At 50.0% G+C, this 24157-nt stretch overlaps 3 protein-coding genes across 4 annotated transcripts; 2 read left to right on the forward strand and 1 right to left on the reverse strand.

Annotated features, from left to right (window-relative positions):
• Positions 1–202: 202 nt before the first annotated feature.
• On the forward strand, positions 203–1810 carry LOC101758494 (cytochrome P450 89A2). The gene has a single exon (XM_004963351.1). The coding sequence runs from the start codon at positions 203–205 to the stop codon at positions 1808–1810; it is 1608 nt and encodes a 535-aa protein (XP_004963408.1).
• Positions 1811–2876: 1066 nt separating this feature from the next.
• On the forward strand, positions 2877–4749 carry LOC101766600 (glycine cleavage system H protein 2, mitochondrial). Of its 2 annotated transcripts, XR_001163721.3 has the most exons (4): positions 2877–3057; positions 3858–3946; positions 4187–4357; positions 4475–4749. XR_001163721.3 is itself a non-coding variant. In XM_004960187.2 (3 exons), exons 1-3 carry the CDS (start codon positions 3758–3760, stop codon positions 4598–4600), a joined length of 486 nt encoding a protein of 161 aa, XP_004960244.1. In that variant the 5' UTR covers positions 3064–3757; the 3' UTR covers positions 4601–4749. The 2 variants fall into 2 exon arrangements, 1 of the variants encoding a protein (XP_004960244.1); XM_004960187.2 differs by lacking the exon at positions 2877–3057 and having other exon boundaries at positions 3064–3946.
• An 893-nt stretch (positions 4750–5642) lies between these two features.
• Positions 5643–10579, reverse strand: LOC101767014 (AP2-like ethylene-responsive transcription factor AIL5). Its single transcript, XM_004960188.3, has 9 exons — positions 10267–10579; positions 9766–10120; positions 9120–9202; positions 8978–8986; positions 8772–8860; positions 8579–8652; positions 8358–8408; positions 8191–8267; positions 5643–6859 (listed from the first exon to the last, which is right to left on the reverse strand). Exons 1-9 carry the CDS (start codon positions 10316–10318, stop codon positions 6240–6242), a joined length of 1410 nt encoding a protein of 469 aa, XP_004960245.1. The 5' UTR covers positions 10319–10579; the 3' UTR covers positions 5643–6239.
• Between the last annotated feature and the right edge of the window lie 13578 nt (positions 10580–24157).

Consider the following 24157-nt stretch of genomic DNA (forward strand, 5'->3'; position numbering starts at 1 on the left):
CCTCAAGCCACGTACGGCTGCGCGACGTCCGTCGCCGCCCGCCGCCGTCGTCTTCCCCGCACCGCCCCCGAGGCCCGAGATCGCAGTATCAACCAGCAAAGCGCCACCAACGCCGCGACAGGTTCGTTGCCGCTTAACACCCGTAGAGCCGGTACATAAACCAACGCAGTTGCAGCTCCACCGATGCAGCATGCTCGCGACAATGGCAGCCGTCGCGTACCTACTGTTCCTCCCACTCGTCACCTGCGCCGTGCTCCTCCTGCTGCTCTCCGTACTGAAGCCGCCATCCAAGGCACGAGCCAGCGGCGTCCTCCCGCTGCCTCCGTCCCCGCCCACCGTTCCCGTCGTGGGCCCGCTCCTCTGGTTTCTTCGCGCACGCAACCGCCTCGAGCCGGCGATCCGGGAGCTGCACCGGCGGCACGGCCCCGTGCTCACGCTCCGCTTCCTCTCCCCGCGCCCCGCGATCTTCATCTCTGGCCGGGGCGCCACACACCGCGCGCTCGTCCGGCGCGGGCCGGCCTTCGCGAGTCGCCCCCCCGCCATCGCGCCCTTCCGCGTGCTCACCAGCGGCCAGACCACCGTCAGCTCCGCACCCTACGGCCCGCTCTGGCGGTCGCTGCGGCGGAATCTCACCTCCGGCGTCCTCAGCCCGTCCCGCGCCCCGCTCTTCGCGCCGGCGCGGCGGCGGGCCCTCGCGGCGCTGGTCTCCGACCTCAGTCGCCGGAGCGAGGAGGGCGGTGGCGAGGCGGTGGCCGTCGCGGAGTGCATCCAGCGCGCCATGTTCTCGCTGCTCACGCACGTGTGCTTCGGCCGGAGGCTGCACGGCCGCCGCGTCGGGGAGGTCGAGGCCGTGCAGCGGGAGCTCTTCGCGTCGTACATCAGCTTCCAGGTCTTCGCCTTCTGCCCGGCGGTCACCAAGCGGGTGTTCTGGCGGCGGTGGAAGAAGGTGATCTCCATTCGCCGGAGGCAGGAGGAGCTCTTCCTGCCATTGATCAGAGCAAGAAGAGATCGGGACAACAGCAGCATTCCCGATAATGGAGGAGTATACGAACACGAACACGACGAGAGCCTGTCGTACTGCTACATCGATACGCTTCTCGCCCACCAGCTGCCCAAGGAGGAAGGTGAGCGCGCGCTCACCGACGCCGAGATGGTGAGCCTCTGCACGGAGTTCCTCACCGCGAGCGTCGACACGACGGTGACCGCTCTCCAGTGGATCATGGCGAACCTTGTCAGGCAGACGGAGGTGCAGGCGAAGCTCCTGAACGAGATCAACGCGGTGGTTTCGGCCGGCGACGAGGACGATGACGTCGGCGAGGAGGTCCTGAAGAGCATGCCGTACCTGAAAGCGGTGGTGCTGGAAGGGCTCCGGCGCCACCCGCCGGCGCACTTCCTGCTCTCGCACGCGGCGGTGGAGGAGACGTCGCTGGACGGGCACCGCGTGCCCGCCGCCACGCCGGTGAACTTCTCGGTGGCCGACGTCTCGCTGGACGAGGCCGTCTGGGACCGCCCGGAGGAGTTTAGGCCGGAGAGGTTCCTGGACGGCGGGGAAGGCGTCGGCGTGGACCTGGCGGGGAGCCGGGAGATCAGGATGGTGCCGTTCGGCATTGGAAGGAGGATCTGCCCCGGGCTGGGCCTCGCGCTGCTGCACCTCGAGTACTTCGTCGCGAACCTGGTGCGCGAGTTCAAGTGGGGCACGGTGGCCGCCGCCGGCGTGGACCTCGCCGAGAGGGCGGAGTTCACCGTGATAATGGAGCGGCCGTTGCGCGCGCGGGTAGCCCGGAGGAGGCGCGCCGCCGTCACGATTTGATGGCACGATGATTTGGTCGCTAAGGGCTCGTTTACCAGGTCGGTGGCTTCAGCCGTGGGAAGCAGCTTTTACTGGCTCCGGCGGTTCGAAAATCGTTTGGCAAAGCCAGTTTTTCTGAGTTATTTAAATGGATAAAATATGAAATGATCCTTCTTTTTTCTCTCTCTTTTGTTTTCTCTTTTATTTTCCCTTCCCATTCTATTTCTCTTTCTTTATTTCTCATCCCGTCTTTGTTATCCATTATATCCGGATCTTCCCCTTATATTGACTAAAGTTTGTATTTCCCTTTATAACATGATTCCTTATGCAACAAAAAAATCAATAAATAAAATTATAGATTGATCCACCACCCGTTATTAGGAGTATTAAAACTAGACTAATTACAAAACTAATTACACAACTCTAGGCTAAATCACGAGACGAAGGGGTGTTTGGATCCCGGGCTAAATTTTAGCCCCTGTCACATCGAATGTTTGACACTAATTAGGAGTATTAAACATAGGCTAATTACAAAACCAATTTCACAACCCTAGGCTAAATCGTCACAACCCTAGGCTAAATCGCGAGATGAATCTATTAAACCTAATTAGTCCATGATTTGACAATATAGTGCTACAGTAAACATTCGCTAATGATGGATTAATTAGGCTTAATAGATTCGTCTCACGATTTAGCTTAGAGGTTCTGCAATTAGTTTTGTAATTAGCTCATGTTTAGTCCTCCTAATTAGCATCCGAATATCCGATATAACACGGACTAAACTTTAGCTCCAGGATCCAAACACCCTCCTATTAAGCCTAATTAGTCCATGATTTGACAATATGGTGCTACAGTAACCATTCGTTAATGATGGATTAATAGGTTTAATAGATTCGTCTCGTGATTTAGCCTAGGAGTTCTGCAATTAGTTTTGTAATTAGCTTATATTTAGTCATCCTAATTAGTATCCTAATTAGTATCCGAACATCTGATACGACAGTCTAAACGCCTCGATTCTTTTTACCACGGTCCTTCCCGTTTCTTCCTTATCTTATCCGATCCCGTTTGCTCCCCGTCTCTTTCCACTCGCGCATCGTGACTCGCCTCGCCTATCGGCCGCTCACCCCCGGGCCCCGGCCGCCTCGCCTCGCCGCGCCGCCGCCGACCACCGGCTCCGTGCCTCGCCGCCGCCGCCGTTGCCCTCCACCCCCCACCTTCCTGCGCTCGCCATGTTTCTGCTTTTAGATATGAACTGCGATTCTATTCGAGTAAATTGATTTCTGAGCTTTAGATTTGTAGCCTTATGCAGATATTCATTCACTTTTTTTTTAGAGTAAAGATATTCATCACTAGAATGGTGCTGAGCCTGAAATTACTTTTGGTTGTGATGTTTTCTTATGGATTTGGATGTTTGTTATTATCATTTCCGTTTCAGACAATACAGAGTCAAGGTTCAGACTCAGGGTAATTTTCTGTTGCACTGATATACAGACTGAATGATGTCCTCAAAAAAAATATACACAGACTGAGTGGGGTTTGCGATATGTTCACTATGTTTCAGGATTCAGGAATTGGCTTCTGGAACATATCAGGAGAAAAAACCCTATCTATCAACTAATAGTTGTATACTTGTATAGGCAAAGGTTTCCAGTAAGAGGATGAAATTTTATAAATCCATGGTGTTTTAAATAATTGTGTTGTTAAAGTCGTGCGCCTGGTAAGGTGCAGAAAGAAGTTATCTCAGGGAACATCTTCTTTTAGTGGACTTTGTTGTGTAAAAAACATGGTTACATATATGCTGGTTTAGGAAAGAAAAATAGTTTGGCTGTAGATATTTACTACCTGGAATTTGGCTTTCAAGAAGCCTGACCTTCTATTGAACATTGCCTAATTGGTCATAGGCAAGCACCAACCGCTTCAGTTGTATGCTTGTTTCAAGGAGCTAACTGAAGCGCTTGTCATGCTTATATGAACATTTTTGTTACTGTTGCTCTTTTACTACCACTTCAGTTTGTATCACATCTCATGCTATGCATCTTTCTTGTTCTTACCCACTTTTTTCCCTCAGTCCTGAAGGATCTGAAGTATGCTGACACACATGAATGGGTGAAGGTCGAGGACGGTTCAGCAACTATTGGGATTACTGACCATGCTCAGGTTAATACATTCATCATTTCTGTCACTCTGATGTGGAATCAATTTAGGTGCTGAATCCTCCATGCATTAGGTTATTCGGTGCTTCACTTGGTACCTATATACATATTGCATATAATTCATTGCCTAAACATTTTGTATAATATATACCATATGTTATCCATGGTTAGAGTCAGGACGTGAGTTTAAGTTCTGTTATGGCAAGCCATAACAAGTTCACAGTGTTATTTTTGGGGCTTTCAGGACCATTTGGGTGATGTCGTGTATGTGGAGCTGCCAGAAGTGGGTAACAGTGTATACCAGGTAAAGAAGTTTGGTGCTGTTGAAAGGGTGAAGGCAACCAGTGATATTAACTCACCTGTATCTGGAGAGGTCGTTGAAGTGAATGGGAAACTAAGCGAGGAACCTGGATTGGTAAGTTGCGACTAGTAGCTAAAACTCATTTGAAAATAAACCTCCATAGAATCATAGTGTAGATTCAAACAGTGTCATTACATTTATGCTGTTTTTTTTTGTTTGGGGGCTATCTAGGTCAATGCAAGTTCATATGACCATGGATGGATTATCAAGGTCAAGCTCAGTGATTCAGGTGAGCTCAGTTCGCTGATGGATGATGAGAAGTACTTGAAATTCTGTGAGGAAGAAGACAAGCATTGAACAAACAAGAGGTGCTTGTGAGTGCCAAAAACCTGTATTTCTAGCTTTTATCATGGGATTTGAACTGCCATAAAATATTTGCGTCTTGTAACCCACTTTTTCAAGTTGTCAATTTTTTATCATATGGAATAAAATAGTTTTGGGATATAGTGAAATTGTAATAACAAGAAAAAGATATAGGAAGAGGTGCGGCGAGGAAGATCTGGTGAACAGGTGGGCCGTTGAGCAGAGGAGAAATCCTGCAACGTAGAAGTTGAGTTAGGCCCGGTGGGCCTTCCGGTGCCAAATCAGCGTAGCATCCTAGACAAATTGGACCGGGCTGTGTCCGAATCTTGTTCTTTTGAAGGTGCAACCCACCCAGTTGGGAAAGATAATGCGACCCGGATGGTTCCGTCCGTGGTGTGTACTGTGGTGTACACAAGCCAGAGCCAGGTGGCGCTGCATGCAGCTTGACACCGCTGCCACGTACCAGCGGCTATCGCTCGCGCTACGCGACACCGTCCTTGTTCGAACAGCTGAAGGCATGGTCGACCGGAGCAAAAGAACAAAAAGCCGAGTGCAAAAGGTCTCTGAATGCTCGCGGGCTGTCTTTTTAAATTTTTTTTACTCTGAATGCTCGCGGGCTGTCTTTTTAATTTTTTTTTACAAGGCGGGCTGTCAGCGTGTGTCCCTGCCGACGTACGGTGCGGCGGAGTTGCTTGCTCGCATGATCCCAAGCATGCTAGCAATGATTGCATCGTCGTCAGGAGACAGCTTGGTTTGAAAATCTGAATAACAAAAATATTTCACAACTCTTTATTCCTTTTAAAGAACTATACTACTCCCTCTAGTAAGAAGATACTCCATAGCTTCCCCCCCCTCCTTCAGAAATGAGAACCGTTTTAGTGTATAGATGGCTGGCCGTCATTCTTAAGTTCACTCAGAGATTCAGTGCAAAATCCAAATAGAAGCATTTTTTTGAACTCCGAATGGAAGTATTGTTCTGCCAGCAAACATTGACCTCACATCCATATCCATGCATCATGCGCAGAACAGATATAGATTTGGGAGAGATTCATCGATTACGAAATTTTAACTGACAATTCAGAGTTACATGCTGCTATATCTGTTGATGATAGACTTGTTCAGTACACAGGGCAAGATACTAGCAGAACAGGGGGCCAAACTAAAGCGATCAGAAAGGAAAGTAGAAAAGAAAAAGAAAGCTACAAATCAAAGACGACGTTCCTGCTTCCATTGTACAGGGCTGGCTAAACCTATGATGGCACTTGCAGAATCATGTCAGTAGAAAGCGAAAGCTTCAAAGGCAGGAAGCTGATGAGGGCAACAAAGCTCAGCAACGACGACAGACAGATAAAAGCTGGAAAAAAAAAAACCAAAGCTACAAAAGGGAAAGCAAATATGCTATAGCTAGCTGCATATCGATCATTTTGTTAGCAGGTCGAGTACTCTCCTCCGTCTCTGACTCGATCGTCATTGTCTCTACTGCACACTGCATGCTGCTTCCTATGTCTCCATCATCCTTACTGGTACCACTCTTTCACTCCCTTTATGTTTTTTGTGTGAGAGCCATGTCAGTCTTGATCTCATGGCTTCTGCCCTTTTGCATATGCCAAATGCCAGCAGCCACCACCCCGAATCATTCCATTCCATAGATCGGCGTCTGAAAGGCTGCCACATTTGGGTACGAGTATCCAAAGGGGCCTGGCGTCATGGAGCTTTCATAGGACCCACTGAAAGCGATCGGCATGGCGAATGGTGGGGAGGAGCAGCTGTTGGAGCTTTGCTGCGCCTGATCCTGCTGGTGATCTTGCAGCTGCTGATGGTGCTGGTGCTGCTCATGTGAGGCGCCATTGGCGTAGCAGTTGGCCATGGATGAAGCAGTTCCATGAGAGTTTGCGAAATCCAGGTTCACTCCGGAGCTGTAGAGGCTGAACCCTAGCCCCTGCAGGTTCCCTTGCTGGTGGTGCTGCAATGCGAGCATTGACAGGTAGTCCTGCTGGTCGTACTTCACCGGAAGCGCGGCAAACTGCTGCGTGGTGCTAGCTTCAACGGGCATGGCATCTGATGAGTTGGATGGAGTACACTCCAGGGCCTTGGAGCTCCTGCCCCCGCTTGCTGACATGCTCCCGATAGGAAGGTTGCTGCTGATTATGCTCTCGACATTGTACCGGCTGATCTCGAAGTTGGTAACAGCATTCAGGCCGCGGAACTTGATGGCCGCAATGTCATAAGCCTCTGCAGCTTCCTCCTCCGTACCTAGACAACATTTTTAGAAGGCAGCATTAGTCACTGAACTCCGTACACACAAAAATGGAAGAAACATACTTCACCATTACCATGTATATATAAACTTCAATTTTTGCACTGAAGATCAACACTAACTAGCTAACATGTAAACTGGCGACAGATATTCATGCCAAATTCCAAAACATTACAACAGAAAGAACTACAAATATGTCAAGGCTGTGCATGAACATAATGAAATTATTATTACAATTCGTTTCTAGACAGCATGCCATGCAACTAGTACTAGCATCTATAGGATGTTTAGACAACATTTTTAGAAGGCAGCATTAGTCACTGAACTCCGTACACACAAAAATGGAAGAAGCATTCTTGACCATTACCATGTATATATAAACTTCAATTGCACTGAAGATCAACACTAACTAGCTAGCATGTAAAGTGGCGACAGATATTCATGCCAAATTCCAAAACATTTACAACAGAAAGAACTACAAATATGTCAAGGCTGTGCATGAACATAATGAAATTGATTATTATTACGATTTGTTTCTAGACAGCATGCCATAGCATCTATAGGATGTTTGACTAAGCTAACAACTATGCATGGGACAGGAGCTTAGTTAAAAATTGAAAACAGTAGTGGCCGTTTCAGAAGGTACTCTTTAGTTTAACCACAACCCACATGCTTTACATGGAAAACTGAGAGGCAATGATAAAAAATATTCCAAACGACAGGTTGCTGCATGCAGTGCACGAAGAAAGCAAGTGTTCAGGTTGCAATGCAATCAAGCCAAAATGTATGCATGGTTCCCTCTCTTTCCTTCTCTGCATAAAGCCCCCAAACACATCATGCAGGTCGCAAAAGATGACAAACTCAAATCAATCGCGGCACTACACATGCGTACATCTGGTCAAAGCAGATGGTCTTGACCTACATAAAAAATATGTCGACGAATCTAGCTACAAGGATTGTACGTACAAATCATAGAAAAAGAGGGGCCCTACGTGCAAGGTGTGGTATATTTTATGGTAATGTGGGAGTGAAGATAGTGACTTCTAGTATCAGTTGACCAATGGTCCCAACTTGTCCATCCTAGTCGAATTTCATTTTGAGCAAAGAAAAGAAGTTCCACTGGTCTGTTAATCTATTCATACATGAAAATCATATTCATTCAGAAATAAAGAAAAGATATACGATCATTTAGTTTTGCATTACAAAACCTCTGCATTTCTACCAGCAAGGAACTGGTATTGTCTACTCACGGAGCATCCAACAAGAACTAGTACAGCTAGGAAATTTGCATTCTGCTCTAACACAAGCATAATGTATATATACTCACTGAATGTTCCAAGGTAGAGGTCCTTGTTCCCGGCCACCCTTCCGATCCTTGCTTGCCATCGCCCATGCTGGTGATGTCTGCACGAATGCATGGACAAGGACACTTAGACAACTACACGCAAAAGGACAAAACACAACTGCAAGTGGAAGACGAGGGGAAATATTCACCTGGTGACACCTCTGTAAATAGAGGCACCCCTTGAGAACCCACTGCTCTTCCTGCACCACAAAACCAAGCATGTTATTATCAGAGCCAGTATAGAATGGCAAAGCTGCAAATCTGAACAATGCATGAAATGCCCAAGCATATGTGTTGGATAATTTGATCATCTGCAAACAATGTTTCAACATTTGGAAGATACAGATCAGTGATGATCATTAGCTTATACCTCCTAAGTGAAGCTACAAACTCTTGCCGAGTCATGTTCTTCATCTCCTCAAGCTCCTTTTCATACTCAGCAACCTGAAAGAATACTTGCCCTATGAAGATACATCCAGCACATAGATATGTTGATGCTTTTACTACACACTTGCAGTGTATGTATTTTTCTGTAGTCATGAATGGTCTATCTATGTGCTTACCGGAAAGTTGGTGGTGGTGCTAGGGCCCCAATATTTCAGTGCCGCAAGATCATATGCTCGTGCCGCCTTCTCCTCCTTATCATAGCCACCTGCAGTTCATGAATAGAACATTTTCATCATCCATCCCTCCTACGTTAGATAGGGTACCACAAACGCTTTTTTAGATGAGATGTTTCAATAGAAGAACTAGAAGCCTTTTTTCTTACCCAAATACACTGAACACCAGAAGCATCAGCCAGCAACAAGAAGAATATGACACAAGTAAGACACAAAAAGATAGTTAGCTACACAAACACGACCACACGAGTACTAAGATCATTTGCAATAGCTTCTTAGAAGGTGATGTACCTTGGCGGCCCTTGCGGCTCTGGCCTTCACGCCGGCAGCTGTTGTCCCAAAGATGTGCCTCGTACCTGCCCGTCCACCGGTGCCTAGAAATCACCAAAAATATCACCTAAAATTTTAGACACAGCCAAAACCCGTCATATAGAGAGCTTGGTAAACCCTTTGAAACTTACTCCCTCCGTCCCTTACTATTTATCACTCGGGAAGCGGGTATGTGAGGGAAACACGATTTTCTAGAGATAGATAAAAAGGGACAGAGGGATAATTAAGACCAAATCCTTTCTGCTATCTCGGAGAAAAATCAGTCTAAATAGTCCTACTATTTGCAGCTACTGATCATTTGCTTCTGCACTAACATACACCATCGCACAAAAGCTTGAGATAATCAGCAGGTACAACAAAAGGAACAGTTTTCTTGAACAAATCCCAACACGTTTGCATCCACTGATCCACATGGAAGCATGAAGAACGAGGCATGCCTGTGATCGAAATGCACAGACGACACACCAGACACCAACCAAGCGACCAGGTGCAACTCCGCATGCAGACAGCATCCTGGTAGTAGCACTCCATGATAAGCCGCACCCAAATCCAAAGACACGCTTTTTTAGGATTCTTGGCATAGATGGACCGATCTGCGGCAGCTTACCGTGTGACGCCGCGGTAGATGGACGTCCGCTGGCCGAAGGAGTCCACGGCCTTCCTCTGCTCCGGCGCCGGAGCCGCCGCGGCAGGCAAGGCCAGCTTCGGGTCGGCCTGGTCGAGCGAAGACACCGGCGACGGCGACGGCGCCGCCGCCCCAGCCCCGCCGCTCGGCAGGAAGCCAGCTGCTATGAACTTGAGCTCCGAGTCGTACATCTCCGCGGCCGCCGTCTCGGCCCCGGGCACCGGGCCACCGCCGGCGGCGCCTCCACCGAGGAAGTCCTCCAGCTTCGGCGGCGGCGCGGCGCCGGCGATGGCGGCCAGCTCGGCCGCGGCGCCCCTCTCCTCCTCCTCGAGATCACCTGCTCGCGCGCAAACACATGCAGAGCAAACACCTCGTAAACACAGATATCATACACGGAAACCTAGACGGACGAACAGAACAGGAGCACCGGGATTGAAGATGGATTCGAGGAAAGCAGCAGTGGAGGTTCGAGCGAGGACTGACAGTGGTGAGCGAGGGAGAAGTTGAGCCATGGATAGTGGTGCGAGGTGTCCATGACGACGCCGGCCCGCGGTCTGAAGGGAATCGGCGACGTTAACTTCCGTCTCTCGAGGTGAGTTTTTTCCCGAGCGCAAGGTGAGAAACCGTGCTCGCAGCTAGGCGAGAGGATTTCTCGGGAGGTGAAGAATAGGGAGGCGGAGGGTGGTGATAAAATAGGGGAAGGAGAACACACGGGAGCTCCGCATACCAAGCTAGCCGCTCACACCCAGACACGGAGGGGGCAGAGAGAGGTAGAAGTCGGGGAGAGAGAGAGAGAGAGGAGGGCGCACGAGCAACGAGGCGGCGGTATATTTATATGTGGGTTTCGAGGAGCCATGTAAGAGGAGAGAGAAGGAGAGATGCTTTCACTCCAGGACTCCTCCCTCTCTACAGTGGTTTTGGCTGTTTGCTGAGGTGTGTGGGCTTGCATGGCGCGCGGTGGCGCCGTGCTGCTGCTGCTGAGAGTTTTCTATGGCGCGCGCGGGTGGTGGCCGGCCTCAGCGTTTTACAGGTGGAGGCGCGGCAATGGGCGGCCGGGGCGGTATCCTTGACCGCCTTGGAAGCAAAGGGGGCCGGGAAGGCCGAAGGCCGGCGCCGTCTGTGTCCTCCGTGCACCGTGCTACAGCGCTCGCGCATGCATGGCAATCCCCTTCCTACCTCATGGTCACGGATGTCTCTCAGACTCTCTGTCTCTGGGACTGGGGCCATCGGCTCTGCACAGCCCACGCCTAATTCTACTCGCCGCCTGCTTCCAGTTTTCGTCCCCTCTGCTTTTTACCGTCTTTTTGTTTTTTTCCAAAGCTTTTTTTACCGTTCCAACTCGGAAAAAAATTGTGCGGGACGGTCACGTGAGGACGGATCTTTGCTGCGTGGACACTTGGCGAATCGGCGCTCTTGCTTCGACGCCCGCTCGAAACTCTGCTCGGCTCGGCTCTGTACAAGAAGAAACTCGACTCGCGGGTAAGTACCGCATGATAAAGGAGAGAGGGCACGATCTCACCATGCGCAGCCGTCACCATGGCCATGGGCGACTCTTCCTCGTGGTGCTGTACAGGGAGAAGACGACAATCCCCTTCTCCAATCCGCTGCTTAGCTGTGCGAGGAGAGAGGTGCAGCGGTAAAATGGAACAATGGCAACCAGGGTACTCAGTTTTAGCGGTTAGGAAGGAGAGGGAGTGGAGTATAGGGAGGGGGTAGCCATGGATGTGACAGAGGGGAGGTCGGCATGGAGGAGGTCCTCGTGATCTGATTGGAAGAGACGAGAGGGATGGAGGCTGTGCCAATTAAAATTTCCCGCGAGCGAGCGTCGAAACAGGGAGCGCTAATTCGCCTAGGTGTCCACCCAGCAAAAATTCGGGACGGATCCTCACGCGGAGAACTATGAGACCGTCCCCACACAATTTTTTTCCTCCAACTCGGCTGCTCCGGTTTTTTACTTCGGAGCTTGGCGGAGCCATGTGTAGATTACAATTTTACAAGCGAGCATTTGCGTCTCAACTCAATGATCCTGTTTGCTAGTGCCTGCCTGCTGTTCGGCAAACAGAGAGACCGTAGTAGAGGACGAAAATGACAACACTCGGAAAGTCCAAATGCTCGCTACGCAACGTAGCATGCATGCACGGTCGCGTGGCGCAGGGGTAAACCCTCCCAGGAAAGGAAAGCTTCCAGCGATGCATGCAGGAGCTCGGAACAAACACTAGAATGTGCAGTCAGGTGTCAGGTCTCTCGTGTTTATCCGCACCACTTCTCTTCTGAATAAAAATATCATGCACAGTGCCGTGGATCACACACCACGCTGCTTGCTGCAGAGATGGATCGGTCACCTGTCACCGTTCGAGCAAAGATGGCTGTCCCAGCGGCATGCATGCATTGTAGTTTTCTTCCGCCGTATCCAACGGGAATACGCGGGGCAAACAGTCAAAGACGGCAGGACTGATAAAGCTGGGTAGGGCAGGGCATCCATTGATCGTAAAGCTAGCGGCGACCAAAAGGAGGGCCGACCAGGGGCAACTGGCTGCTACCATGGGTCATGGTCCTCGCTTGCAAAGAACACCGGAATTAAGGGGCTGCTAATGAGTTGTCGTCAAGCCGGCCGGCCGGTGGGTACAAAACATCATACTAGTCCGGGGGTTCTCCCCCTAATTTACTCTTTTTTCTGGTGTACAGATATGCAGGATTTGGACATGGATTGACATCTGATGATCTGAATGGCTGCATCTGGGGCGTTGACGATCCACGTCGTCACAGCACAGCCCCAAACACATGCTGTAATGGAGCAACTTTCCGGTCGTAGTACGTCCGTCGTCGTGTAACTCTCAGCTACGTGGGCTACGTACCCACACCACACTCATCAAAGGAGGGGCATGGTCGGGGGCTTTATGCATCGCATGGAGGAAGCAAGGAAGCAGGAGGGGAGGCACGGGGGACCCTCGCCGACGTGTGCGCACGCCTTTGGCGCGGCCAGCTTTGGCGATTTCTGGCGGATCCACGGAGCACGGACCCGGCGTGGTCAATCGCTAATCATGCGGCGCCGAGCACGCCTGGCCATGCCCAGCGCGCCGCGCCCCCGCTGGCCCCGTCACCGGGCGCCAGCAGCTTTCGCCGCTCCCGCGCCCGCCCGACGCGCGGCATCCCGGATGCGCCTGGTGGCCGCGATCCATGCGTGGTTGGTCGTTGCCTGGTGGCTGGTGGTGCTTCGTATCCGAATGATCGGACGTTTCCCTCGTTGCGTGGGGAACCTTGTGTTTCTGCGGCTTCTTGTGGAATCTGCGAGCTCCGCATCCACTAAACTAGAGAGAGAGAGGGGAGATCAATGTCGCGGGGGCGCGCAGGCCGCGGTGGATCCCCTTGGGCTGCTGGAGCGACCGGGCACGTGCCGGCTGGCGAGCGCGCGGGTGGCGAGGAGAAGCAGGAGCGGGAGCAGAGGCCGCGGCGAACGTCGGCAGGGCTGGGCTGGGCAGGGCACGTGAGGTGGGGGAGTACGGCGGTGCCTTGGCCCTGCCGCGACCGCTTACAGGAGCGGCGATTCTCTCTGACACGTGTTCCCCGGAGCGGCGATTCGGCCGTGCAGTGCCCCGCCGCTGGTGATGGTGGCGCAGGCGCAGCGAATCCAACCGGAAGGAGGACTCTACGTACGGGGAATCTGGTCAAAATGGAGCCGGACCGCCCGGCGGAGGAGGATAGAACTAGCAGAGGGTGGGCGTCATGTGGGCGTGGCCTTTTTTAACAGGCCGGCGCTGGCAATTCGCTCGGCGTACGAGTAGTTTCACATTGCCATCCCCGTGCCATTTGCCGCCCTGCCTCAGCACGTTGCTCGTCAGACGTGGCAGACACCGGGACCGACCATCCCATTTGTGCCCGGCAGTAGCAGGAGCTCTAAAGTCATAACCCCTGTATTCCTAAACACCGACTTTTTTTTTCTTCAGCGTGGTGTGCAATCCGTCGGAACACTGTGATTTATACCAGCCGTCTACCGAGGGGTAACCGAGGTAGCAGAATGTGTAGCGGGTGATCGCCGGACCTGAAACTTGGGGGTAAAAGCGAGGACACGAGACACGGATTAGACAGGCTCGGGCCGCTAGAGTAGTATAATATCCTACGTCCTGTTTAGCGGTGTTTGTATATTACGCTCTGCGCTTGGGTGTTAAGGTGTGACCTGTCGAGCCAGGTACCCCTGCCCTCCTTTATATATTCCAGGGGGCAGAGTACTAGTCGGATTACAAGATGAGTCATAGTAGGATTACACGGGATGAGTCCTCGTAGGATTACAGGGGAATCCTAGTACGAGTCTGACTTCTTCCTTCCTTGTGGGTATTGGGGATGTATCCCCGATAAGCACCCGAGCGCTTCATAGTCGAATGCAGCAATCTTCGAGTAGTCTTGAGATATTCACCGAGTAGTCTTGGTGCTCTTCGAGTACTTTATCAGGCTGAATCTTTCAATGCTTCTCAAAACTGCCATGAGGCTATGGTATGCTCAAAGTTTTGATCAACATGATATTGTAGTCTTCATGTATGGAGGGCGGCAAAAGTCGCATTCCATATGGAATAGCCCCCGAGCTTTAAGTTGAATCGTAGAATCAGGCTGAGGGTCAAAATCTTGAATTTTCCTCTTTCGACTTGAAAAAATCGATTGTTGGGTGTAGCTTATCAGCCCCCGAGCCTTGGATTGATTGAATAATCAACCCGAGGTTCTTGAATCTTCATGGAAGTCATCATCGAAGTAGTCTTGTGGCGTCCAGCCTCCGAGCTTACGCGTCAGGTGAACCGTAGGAGCATGTCGAGTAGCTTTGTAGCGTCAGCTCTTGAGCTTGGGAGCTAGCTGAGTCAATGGAGATATACCAAATTCAATTTATTAATATATTGAGGAGTGCCAAATTCTCGGAGTATCAAAACGCCAGACCACGATGAGCAGAGATACGGCCGGGAACATGCCAAGGACATGACATTTTTCTTTTTTGCGAGAAGCGTCGTGATTCGGTAACCGTAGCGGTTACACTCTACACCAACAGCCAAAAGACCTAAAGCAGGTGCCCTACTCCTACGGCGGGCGGATAACCACGGATCGGAGTCGGACGCATGCAAATCCTCTGGGAGGGCACGTCACCGAAGCGTGGTATACTGGTATCGCAGAAGATAGGGACGAGAGGAAGGATAAAGCAGCCCGCCTGCGCGCGGATACAGTGTGCCCTCACCTCACGGCGGCCGATCATTAGGCGGTGGTTAGTTGCCGGTTAAGTACTCTCCGATCCGCGAGTGATCCTCAAGCAAGGGAAGGGATATGCCCGCGACACCTCAGCCTCGCGCTTTGCTTCCCGTACGTTCCAACCTAGCGTAAACTAAGCTGCGAGGTGCCCGGAAAGCTCAGCGCCTGCACGTGCCCCGCACCACCTTTCCTCCCGTTCCTGCTGTAGGCTGCGGGCTGCGGCTGATATGAACCACCTGTTGGTGATTTTGGTGGATGGTAGGTCGCAAACTACGGCGGAATCCTCCAGAAAGCCGAGACACGGCATGGCCTAAACAGTGCGTCGTCAAATGTGTGGGCTTGGTGATGTCTACGCGAGAGGAGGAGCCAGCCGGAAACTGGAAGCATGACGATAAGAACACGCCTGCAAGATGACTCATGCATACCGATCATTACCATTAGCTACTAGCTAGGATCATGCATCGTGCATTGCCGAAGGACAAGTTGGAGGGCGACATCATGTGGGCAGCGCCGAACACTGCTTCAGTATTGTATATGGCATCACACACACATGCATATATGATTCTTTTTGCCACTTACCGTCTTCTGGACCATGTGAAAGCTTGGAGGCGAAATGTCATTGATCCGGCCGTTTTTTCTTCTGAAGCCGGAAGTAAACGGAAGCCAGACAGTCAACGGCGATCGTGGCAGCGGCTCTGCTAAACCTGTATCTTTGACCGTGCGTGCGTGAAGCGTGCTGCACGTTTGCTGGGATCGACGGACGCCATGCATGCCAAGCACGTATACACCCCTGTCGCGCGCTTTCCGGCGGCTCACGTAGCCACATGCCTGCACGAAGAGACGGAGACCAGGACGGGAGAGGTGGACAAGCGCAAATGCAACCACCTGCACATTTCTGGCATGGGTAAGAGGACTAGTAGCTGGGTAGTGGCTGGGCCAGCTGATGCCCTAATTCTGATTCGGCATGCGATTATTTTAGACACAGGAGGCAGGAAGCAAACAATTTTTTGTTTATTGTTAAAATGGATTACTTTTGCTCTCCGTTCATCAGAACAGTGCAGAAATGGGAACGCGGTTTTTTTCTTCTTCAAAAGAAGCATAGCTTCCTACTAGCTCTGAAGGTCTGAACTCTGATCCTAGCTCGACCGAACTAGGCCAAGTTTCAGCACACCTTGCCAGGTTGCCGACCAATGTCGTCAGCACGTGAAGCTCGACGGCGACATTTCTTGTTCGCGAGCGTCGTACGTACATATGAACTAATTTTTTTTTATTCAAGTCACATTATATATTTGATATCAATTAGAAGATTAAACGTGAACTAATGATAAAATTAGGTTTCATAGATTCGTCTCGCGAATTAAACCTCGTTTATGCAATTAGTTTTATCATTAGACTATATTTAATACTCCTAATTAGTGTGCAAACATCCGATGTGACAGTGACTAAAGTTTAGTCCGGGGTATCCAAACACCCCCTAAATATAAGACTGGACACCGAGACAAATCTGACATGGAGATTATGGCGTAGGATGGTGTAGACTACGTGGAAAGACAGAAACTAATCGAGGATTAGGAAAAGTACTCGTAGCAATAAGAGTAGAACTCGTCTATTTGAATCCGACTAGTATTCTTATAACCAACCGACCTGTAACCCTACCCCTGGCAATATAAGGTGAGACAGGGACCCCTCCAAATCAATTCAATCCAACCAACACACAAGACGTAGGGTATTACGCTATTCAGCGGTCCGAACCTGTCTAAATCGTGTGTCTGAGTTTAACTTCGAGTTCCTGATCTCGACGAGCCCCACTAACCAAAACACTACCTCGGGCACCCCCCTCGGTAGATTGCCAGGTTTAAACACCGACAGCTAGCGCCCGAGGTAGGGGCTCTCACCGAGAATCAAGTGGCAAACTCGATGGCACAAGTCATCATCAAGCCAATCATCACATTTGAAGCAGGCACGACATTTGTTTTTGGCTTCTCAGTTTGCAACACAGTTGGCGCTAGAAATTTTCGCTGCCACATTGCGTCAGCCCTAGAGAAGAAGCAACAAACCATGAAACTCTAACGCCAAGCTCTGGAGGATCTTGTCGAGAATTTCGACAAATTTTTAATTCTAACCTAGTCAGAGGCTGGGGGGACGAATCCGAGTACAACTCGACTTCTTCCACCATACGGATTAACCCGCACGAGCTAGCACATAAGTCATTGTGCGAATCAGATTGCCACCAGAGTCGATTCTCGTTTGGACTCCGCATCGCAACCACTGTTTATCAGGCGCTCCTATTCAGATCACAATACGATATGGATGCGATCGAGGACCTCGACTACTACTCGGATCCAGACGAGGAGACTCCTCTATCAGGTCCACAGAAGCGCCTGGTAATTACATCAAATCCCCAAGGTAGATTCATCTACTGGCCCAACATGAAGTCAACCACTCTTGCTAAAAATGACGATTCACGCCTCATCACCTATCTCGACACTCTCTCGTACCAGGAGGGAACTCCTCTGTCGCCCATCTATGAGGAAGGTGACACCACAGAGGTCATCACCTCAAGCTCGGGAAGCTATTCCTCAGAACGAGAACTCTTCACTCTCAGTACTGGGCAACAAGACGAAGAAAAAGAGCAACGGGATAGAAACCCGCGACATGAGCGTCACCCAGATGACGTCTCGCAGGATGAGCTCACCGCCAACATTGTCGGAGAAGAGAGTGAAGCTCAAAAAACTCGATGACGAGCAAGGAACGCCGCAAAAGCAAAGCGCCGCCACCGCCTTGCAGCGGACCTACCAATCATGAACCTGGATAACGCCTTTGAAGCAGTTCAAATACGTCACCATCGTACTCCTCTCACCACCATCGCGTCTATTGATCTCATCACTCGCGTGATGCCGCAAAACAAGTACACTAGACAGTTGGCAGAACACGCATACGAACAACTCGATCAACATAATCCAATACAGTCAGTCCAACACACCGCATCCCAGCGAAGTCAACATGGTAGCAGCCATAGAGGCCCTCCATGCAGACCAACTCAACTCGGAGGCACCACACCAAGCCAAGCTGGAGTTGAAGGTAGTCGGGCAGGACCCTTGGGAGGCCGTGGCCACCGTAGGGCTAACCCAAAACCCGAACGCCCAGTAGAAGACTTCTGCAAAACAAGATCAAGGCCAGCCACGATGTCCGTACCATCATCGACGGATAGCGCCGCGAGCGCGAGCAAGAAGTCGAAATCCAAGAGATGATATTGACGGGTTCCCCTCCTTCTCTAAACGTGTGAGGAGGATAACTCTACCCGAAAAATTCAAACCACCGGGTATGACCAAGTACGATGGCAAGCAAGATCCAGTCCAATGACTTCGGTGCTGCTCGCTATCAATACAAGCAGCTGGGGGAAACGACGAGATAAAAGTCATCTACTTCCCCATCTGCATGGAGGTGGGGCCACTCACATGGCTCGAATCGTTGGACAAGAACTCCATCGACTCGTGGAAAAACCTCAAGGTGGCGTTCACCAACAACTATGCAGGGCCAATGCAGCGTCCTGGCAACAGGATCGACTTATCCCAGGTCAAGCAACAAGAAGGCGAGACCCTGCGGAGCTACTTACGTCGTTTTTCCGACAAGAAGGCCACAATTGTGGATACATGGAGCGTGACATCATTGACTGCTTTTAGAACGGCCTCCACGACCGTCAGATGTTCCAGGACTTCGCCGCATCCAAGAAGCTGTCCTCATTAGAGCTTGAGATTCCAGAAAAGAAATCGGGCAAGCCGACAAGTGAGTAGACGTCAAAGCCATTATCCTTGAGACTGGTGATAGCTCCAAGACAGCCCTGATCGACACAGGGCTGGATCCTAAATAGGAAAACACACTCATCAGCTTCCTCCGGACCAATAGAGACATCTTCGCGTGGAAACTAGCGGACATGCCAGGGGTGCCCAGGGAGTTGATTGACCACTCACTCAACGTGAATCCAAAAGCTACACCAAAAAGGCAATGTCTACGACGATTTACTTGCCCAACACAGAAGGGAAGCCATCAAGAAAGAGCTAGCCAAACTACTCGCAACGGGCTTCATAAAAAAAGTCTATCATCTATAGTGGCTCGCTAATCCCATCCTGGTGTGAAAGAAAAATAATAATGAGTGGAGAATGTGTGTCTACTACACAGACCTCAACAAGCACTGTCCAAAGGATCCCTTCAGGCTCCCTAGAATCGATCAAGTCATCGACTCCACAGTTGGATGCGTCCTCCTCTATTTCCTCGATTGCTACTCGGGGTATCACCAAATAGCTCTTAAGGAAGAAGACCAGATCAAGACCGCGTTCATCACCCCATATGGAGCTTTTTGCTATACAACAATGTCTTTCAAGTTGAAGAACGCAGGCGCTACTTATCAACGGACAATCCAGAAATGCTTCAAGAAGCAGCTACATTACAACGTGGAGGCGTACGTGGACGACGTGGTTGTAAATACCAGAAATCCCAACGACCTAGATCTAGAAGAAACTTTCGCAAGTTTGCGAGAATTCCGGTGGAAGCTCAACCTGACAACGTGCGACTTCGGCGTGCCTTCCGGAAAATTACTCGGGTTCATCATCAGTCATCGAGGCATTGAAGCTAACCTTGAGAAGATGTTTGCCATCACCGATATGCATGCCCCCTCAGGCATCAAGGACGTCCAGAAGCTGACTGGATGCATGGCGACCCTCAACAGATTCATCTCAAGACTTGGAGAAAAGGGCCTACCCTTCTTCAGATTATTCAAGTGGCAAGATAAGTTTCAGTGGACTGAGGAGGCAGATCAAGCCCTACAATAATTAAAGGATTTCCTATCAAAGCCATCAGTTCTCACGGTGCCAAACCCTAATGAAGACATGCTGTTGTACATCATCAGCATGGCGATCGTGGTTGAAAGATCAGAATCAGTCCATGTATACAAAATACAGAGGTCCATCTACTTCATCAGCGAGGTGTTGTCAGATTCCCAGGCCAGATACCCGCCGGTCTAGAAATTGCTATACGCAATACTGCTCACCTCGCGAAAGCTACGACACTACTTCCAGGAGCACAACATCTCCAGGGAAAAGTCAGAACCGGGCAGTGTAAGACCGCGCTTGATGAAGTGAGGGAAAATTAGCGTTTCATTGGAGTGTTCCTCCAATGGCCACGGATTGCCGTAGGCGGATCTTCAACTGATGAAGTCTTGATCTTGGAGCAGCTTGGCGGCCACAAGCGCCTTGATCTCCTCCTCTTTCAAGGATGACCGTTTCCAAGCGCAAGTGGGAGTTGGCAGTGCGATCTTGTTGGTTTTTCCGTACTTGGGTGCTAGCAACTAGAGATCTTTTTCTTACCAGATCCTTTCTTCTTCTCCCCCTCAGCAGGCTTGATAGCAGCAGCCTTCCTTCCCATCCTTCATATCACGAGTTTCTTCTATCGCATATGCTCGGAGGTTGAGTGGTGGGGGATGGTGGCGCTAGTGCTCGGAGATTGGGCAGCGGCGGCGCTAGGGCTATAGTGTGGATATTGGAAAAGCAACTGGCAAAGGTGAAATGGAAGGGATAAACTTCCTCCGCTATTTATCACCACGGCGCAGTAACAACAACGAGAATAAACTAGTTTCAGGTATAATGGATCCACAGATTTTGTGACACCTGAATTAGCAGTTATCTTTATTTTCGGAAGAGATAAGATTTCCTTTCAGAGATGGTCACGTTGACCAGAGGTTGACCCTTATACCCACCAAACTAGTCGGGACAAGGCGCGAGGGTTGTGTGCCACGTGCCCATTGACAAAAAAGTTTTCTCTCTCGGTTTTTAGGGGAAATAAATATAAATTATAGATTGACCCTTAGCCTGATTCTTTGATTTAACCTAAGGCTTGGGGGGCTAAGTGCCACTTTCGTCGCACTTCCATAGAAAAATTCAAGATTGAAGGATAAGAGAGTGAGTCAAATAAGGCTTGAGTACATTCTAGCCGCATGGCAGTCTTTGGTTACCTTTGAAGATTCAACCAAATGAAGTACTTGAAGAGCACCAAAACTAGTCGGTGAAGTCTACAAAAGTACTCCAAACTGCTGCATTTGACTAAAAAGTACCCGGGGGCTTGTCGTACATACATCTATGGGCCCACCAAAAGGTTTGGATAGTCCTAAATATGAGGCTGGACACCAAGACAAATATGATATGGAGAGTATGGCGCAAGACGGCGTAGTCTATGTGCAAAGACATGAACTAGTCGAGGATTAGGAAAAGTACTCGTAGCAATAAGAGTAGAACTCATCTAGTCGAATCCGACTAGTATTCTTGTAACCAACCGACGTGTAACCCTGCCCCCGACAATATAAGATGAGGTTGGGACCCCCTCCAAAATAATTTAATCCAACCAATACACAGGACGTAAGGTATTATGCTATTCGGCGGGCCGAACCTGTCTTAATCGTTTGTCTGCGTTTACCTTTAAATTTCTGATCTCGACGAGCCCCACTAACCAAAATACTACCTCGGGCACCCTTCTCGGTGGATTACCGGGTTTAAACACCGATAACGAGTACGGAAAGTAGCACACAGTGCTAAGTATTTCCTTGGAATAGCACGGCGTGCTTAGGGCGTGTTTGGATCCTTGGGCTAAAGTTTAGCCATTGTCACATCGAATGTTCGGATACTAATTAGGAGCACTAAACATAAGCTAATTATGAAACTAATTGCAGAAGCCCTGGGCTAATTTGCGAGACGAATCTATTAAGCCACCACATTGTCAAATCATGGATTAATTAGGCTTAATAGATTCGTCTCACGAATTAGCCTCCAACTGTGCAGTTAGTTTTGTAATTAGCCTATATTTAATACTCCTAATTAGTATCAAACATCCGATGTAACTGGGTTAAAATTTAGCCTAGGAAATAAACACCCCCTTACTCTTTCATGACGAAGATATCCTACACGCAAAGACCAGCTGGCTATGAACTAGCTACAAGAGCTAGCTAGCTCTGCAAAACGCCACACCACACACTTGTTTGACATTGATGCCGACCACGTGCCTCTATCAAATCAAGAACTTAGTTTGCTTCAGTAATTTAAGTACGGCTGCCCTCTATTTTACTTTCGTCATCTATTTATTTTATCCGCTTAACCTCTTAAGTAAAATTTAGACTCACTTTATTGCTCCAAACTATTTTATTTGGTACAATCTACCTCTTAATTAGATTTATCTTAGGCTTACTTTACTACTCCGAACTATTTCTTCATTTTTCCGCGTATAAGTTGAGTTTTAATTTCAGATTTTATCACATAACTTATAACTTGATGCTCTACGATTAGAAAAATACTTTAGAAATTTTGTATGATTACTTTTCGTACATTTTTGTATATCTAAGATCAATTTTGTATTAAATATTTCTAACCTATGAAAATAACCATAAAAAAATTTAGTATAATTCTTTTACCTAAGGAGTCATGTTTTGTTTTGTATATGCTCACAAAATTTGAACTCAAAATTCAACTCATACACAGAGAAAAAAATCTAATTAGGGATAAATTAAACTAAATAAAATAGTCAGGGGAGTAAGATGAGCTTAAATTTTGTTGAGGAGTTAAATGGACAAAGTGGATAGATATTAAGCGGACAAAGTGAATAGGTAAGGGGAGTTAAATGGATTTTCTCCTCCCCTCCCCTGTACTGATACTTAGGGTGCGTTTGGTTGGGAGACAATGTAGAACGGGACGGTCCCGTTCCAGTTTTTCGGGATGGGATGATCCCATTTCTTGTTTGGTTGAATGGGATGGGTCCGTCCTAATTTTTTGTTTGGTTGGAGAGATCGCTATAGACGGGACGAGCACCTTTTTCTTCTTCTGTTAACACCGTTCGTGGGGCCCACCTGTCATACTAACAGGTATCTTCTTCCTCCACCGGCCGGCCGCGGTGGAGCTCGCGCCCGCCGGCCCCGCTCGCCCGCGCCCGCCACGCTTGCCCGCGCCGGCTGCTGCCGTGCTTGCCCCCGCCCGCCGGCCCTGCGAGCCCGCGCCGGCCGCGGCCGTGCTCGCCCCCGCCAGCCGGCCCTGCTCGCCTCCGCCGGCCGCGGCCGCGCGAGCCCGCGCCGGTCCCTCCGCGCCTACTGGCCGCGGTGGAGCTCCCGCCCGCCGGCCGTGCTCGCCTGCGCCGGCCGCGGTGGAGCTCCCGCCCGCCGGCCGCGGCGGAGCTCGCCCGCGCCGGCCCCTCTACCGGCGGCTCCCGCCGCCCAAACTCGCCCCCTCCACCGGTGCGGACGGACGGCGCGTGACGGGGGCGAAGTGGGATGCCCCCGTCCGCTCGTTTTGGTGGGATGGGGGCATCCCGCATCTGGAGGGTATATTCCCTCGTAGGGATGTCCCCGTCCCACCTGTCCTCCAACCAAACGCGGGACGAAGTGGGATCGTCCCATCCCGTCCCACTTCGTCCTCGCAACCAAACGCACCCTTAGTGTCTCGTTTCTAAGAACGACTGTTGGAGTGAGTAGTTTTGTGGATTCGATGCGCTCACAAGTGCCCCCGTCAGCATCACACACGCGTGCTGTCGGCCTGTAGTCGTGCAGTCAAATTTTCTCACCATGTGGAAGGACTTGGGAAGCGCTGTGACTGTGAGACAATATGCATGTTTCTTCAACCAAGTAACTGCATACGGTTTGCCTGTATCAAAAATTTGGTCGGCAAAAAACGACCAAAATATGTCCGAAACAAATGGTTCGAAACGACCAATTGCCGTCTTCACGGAAATAAGCCAAACGGTTTGTGCAGGGCGGCGTGCTGGAAGAAAAACAGTGTGCGTCCGTGCGTGCGTGATACACACACGGTATACACACACTGTTTACGGGCTGACATTGCCGGTCGACTTTGGTGAAGAAATCCACGAGACCAACCATTGCAAGCCCAGGCCCAAGTGTGTGAATTCAGGCGCCAAGTCAAGATCTATCGGTCGGAGCCTAAAAAATGATCGTAGAGATTGGGTGATTCGTGCATCTTATTATAGGGGTAAGTGCAAGCATACCATGTTTTGCAATTTGCAGCCCATCCTCGTAGCACTGATTTGCAGCTATGCGTACAATCACTGCAACTGCAACATTACGATGCAACAAGATAAACGATGAGGTAGGCAACGACAGCAATCA

Source organism: Setaria italica, chromosome III (genome assembly GCF_000263155.2).
Source record: "Setaria italica strain Yugu1 chromosome III, Setaria_italica_v2.0, whole genome shotgun sequence".
NCBI lineage: Eukaryota > Viridiplantae > Streptophyta > Magnoliopsida > Poales > Poaceae > Setaria > Setaria italica.

Bases quoted from the DNA above. Each gene is read 5' to 3' on its own strand.
- LOC101758494 (XM_004963351.1), top strand. From the start codon at position 203: ATGGCAGCCGTCGCGTACCTACTGTTCCTCCCACTCGTCACCTGCGCC.
- LOC101766600 (XM_004960187.2), top strand. From the start codon at position 3,758: ATGAACATTTTTGTTACTGTTGCTCTTTTACTACCACTTCAGTTTGTA. The intron at 3,947-4,186 runs GTTAATACATTC...TGGGGCTTTCAG, and splicing joins GGATTACTGACCATGCTCAG to GACCATTTGGGTGATGTCGT. The intron at 4,358-4,474 runs GTAAGTTGCGAC...GGGGCTATCTAG, and splicing joins TAAGCGAGGAACCTGGATTG to GTCAATGCAAGTTCATATGA.
- LOC101767014 (XM_004960188.3), bottom strand. From the start codon at position 10,318: ATGGACACCTCGCACCACTATCCATGGCTCAACTTCTCCCTCGCTCAC. The intron at 8,653-8,771 runs GTAAGCACATAG...GTATTCTTTCAG, and splicing joins GCACCACCACCAACTTTCCG to GTTGCTGAGTATGAAAAGGA. The intron at 8,409-8,578 runs GTATAAGCTAAT...TTTGTGGTGCAG, and splicing joins TTTGTAGCTTCACTTAGGAG to GAAGAGCAGTGGGTTCTCAA.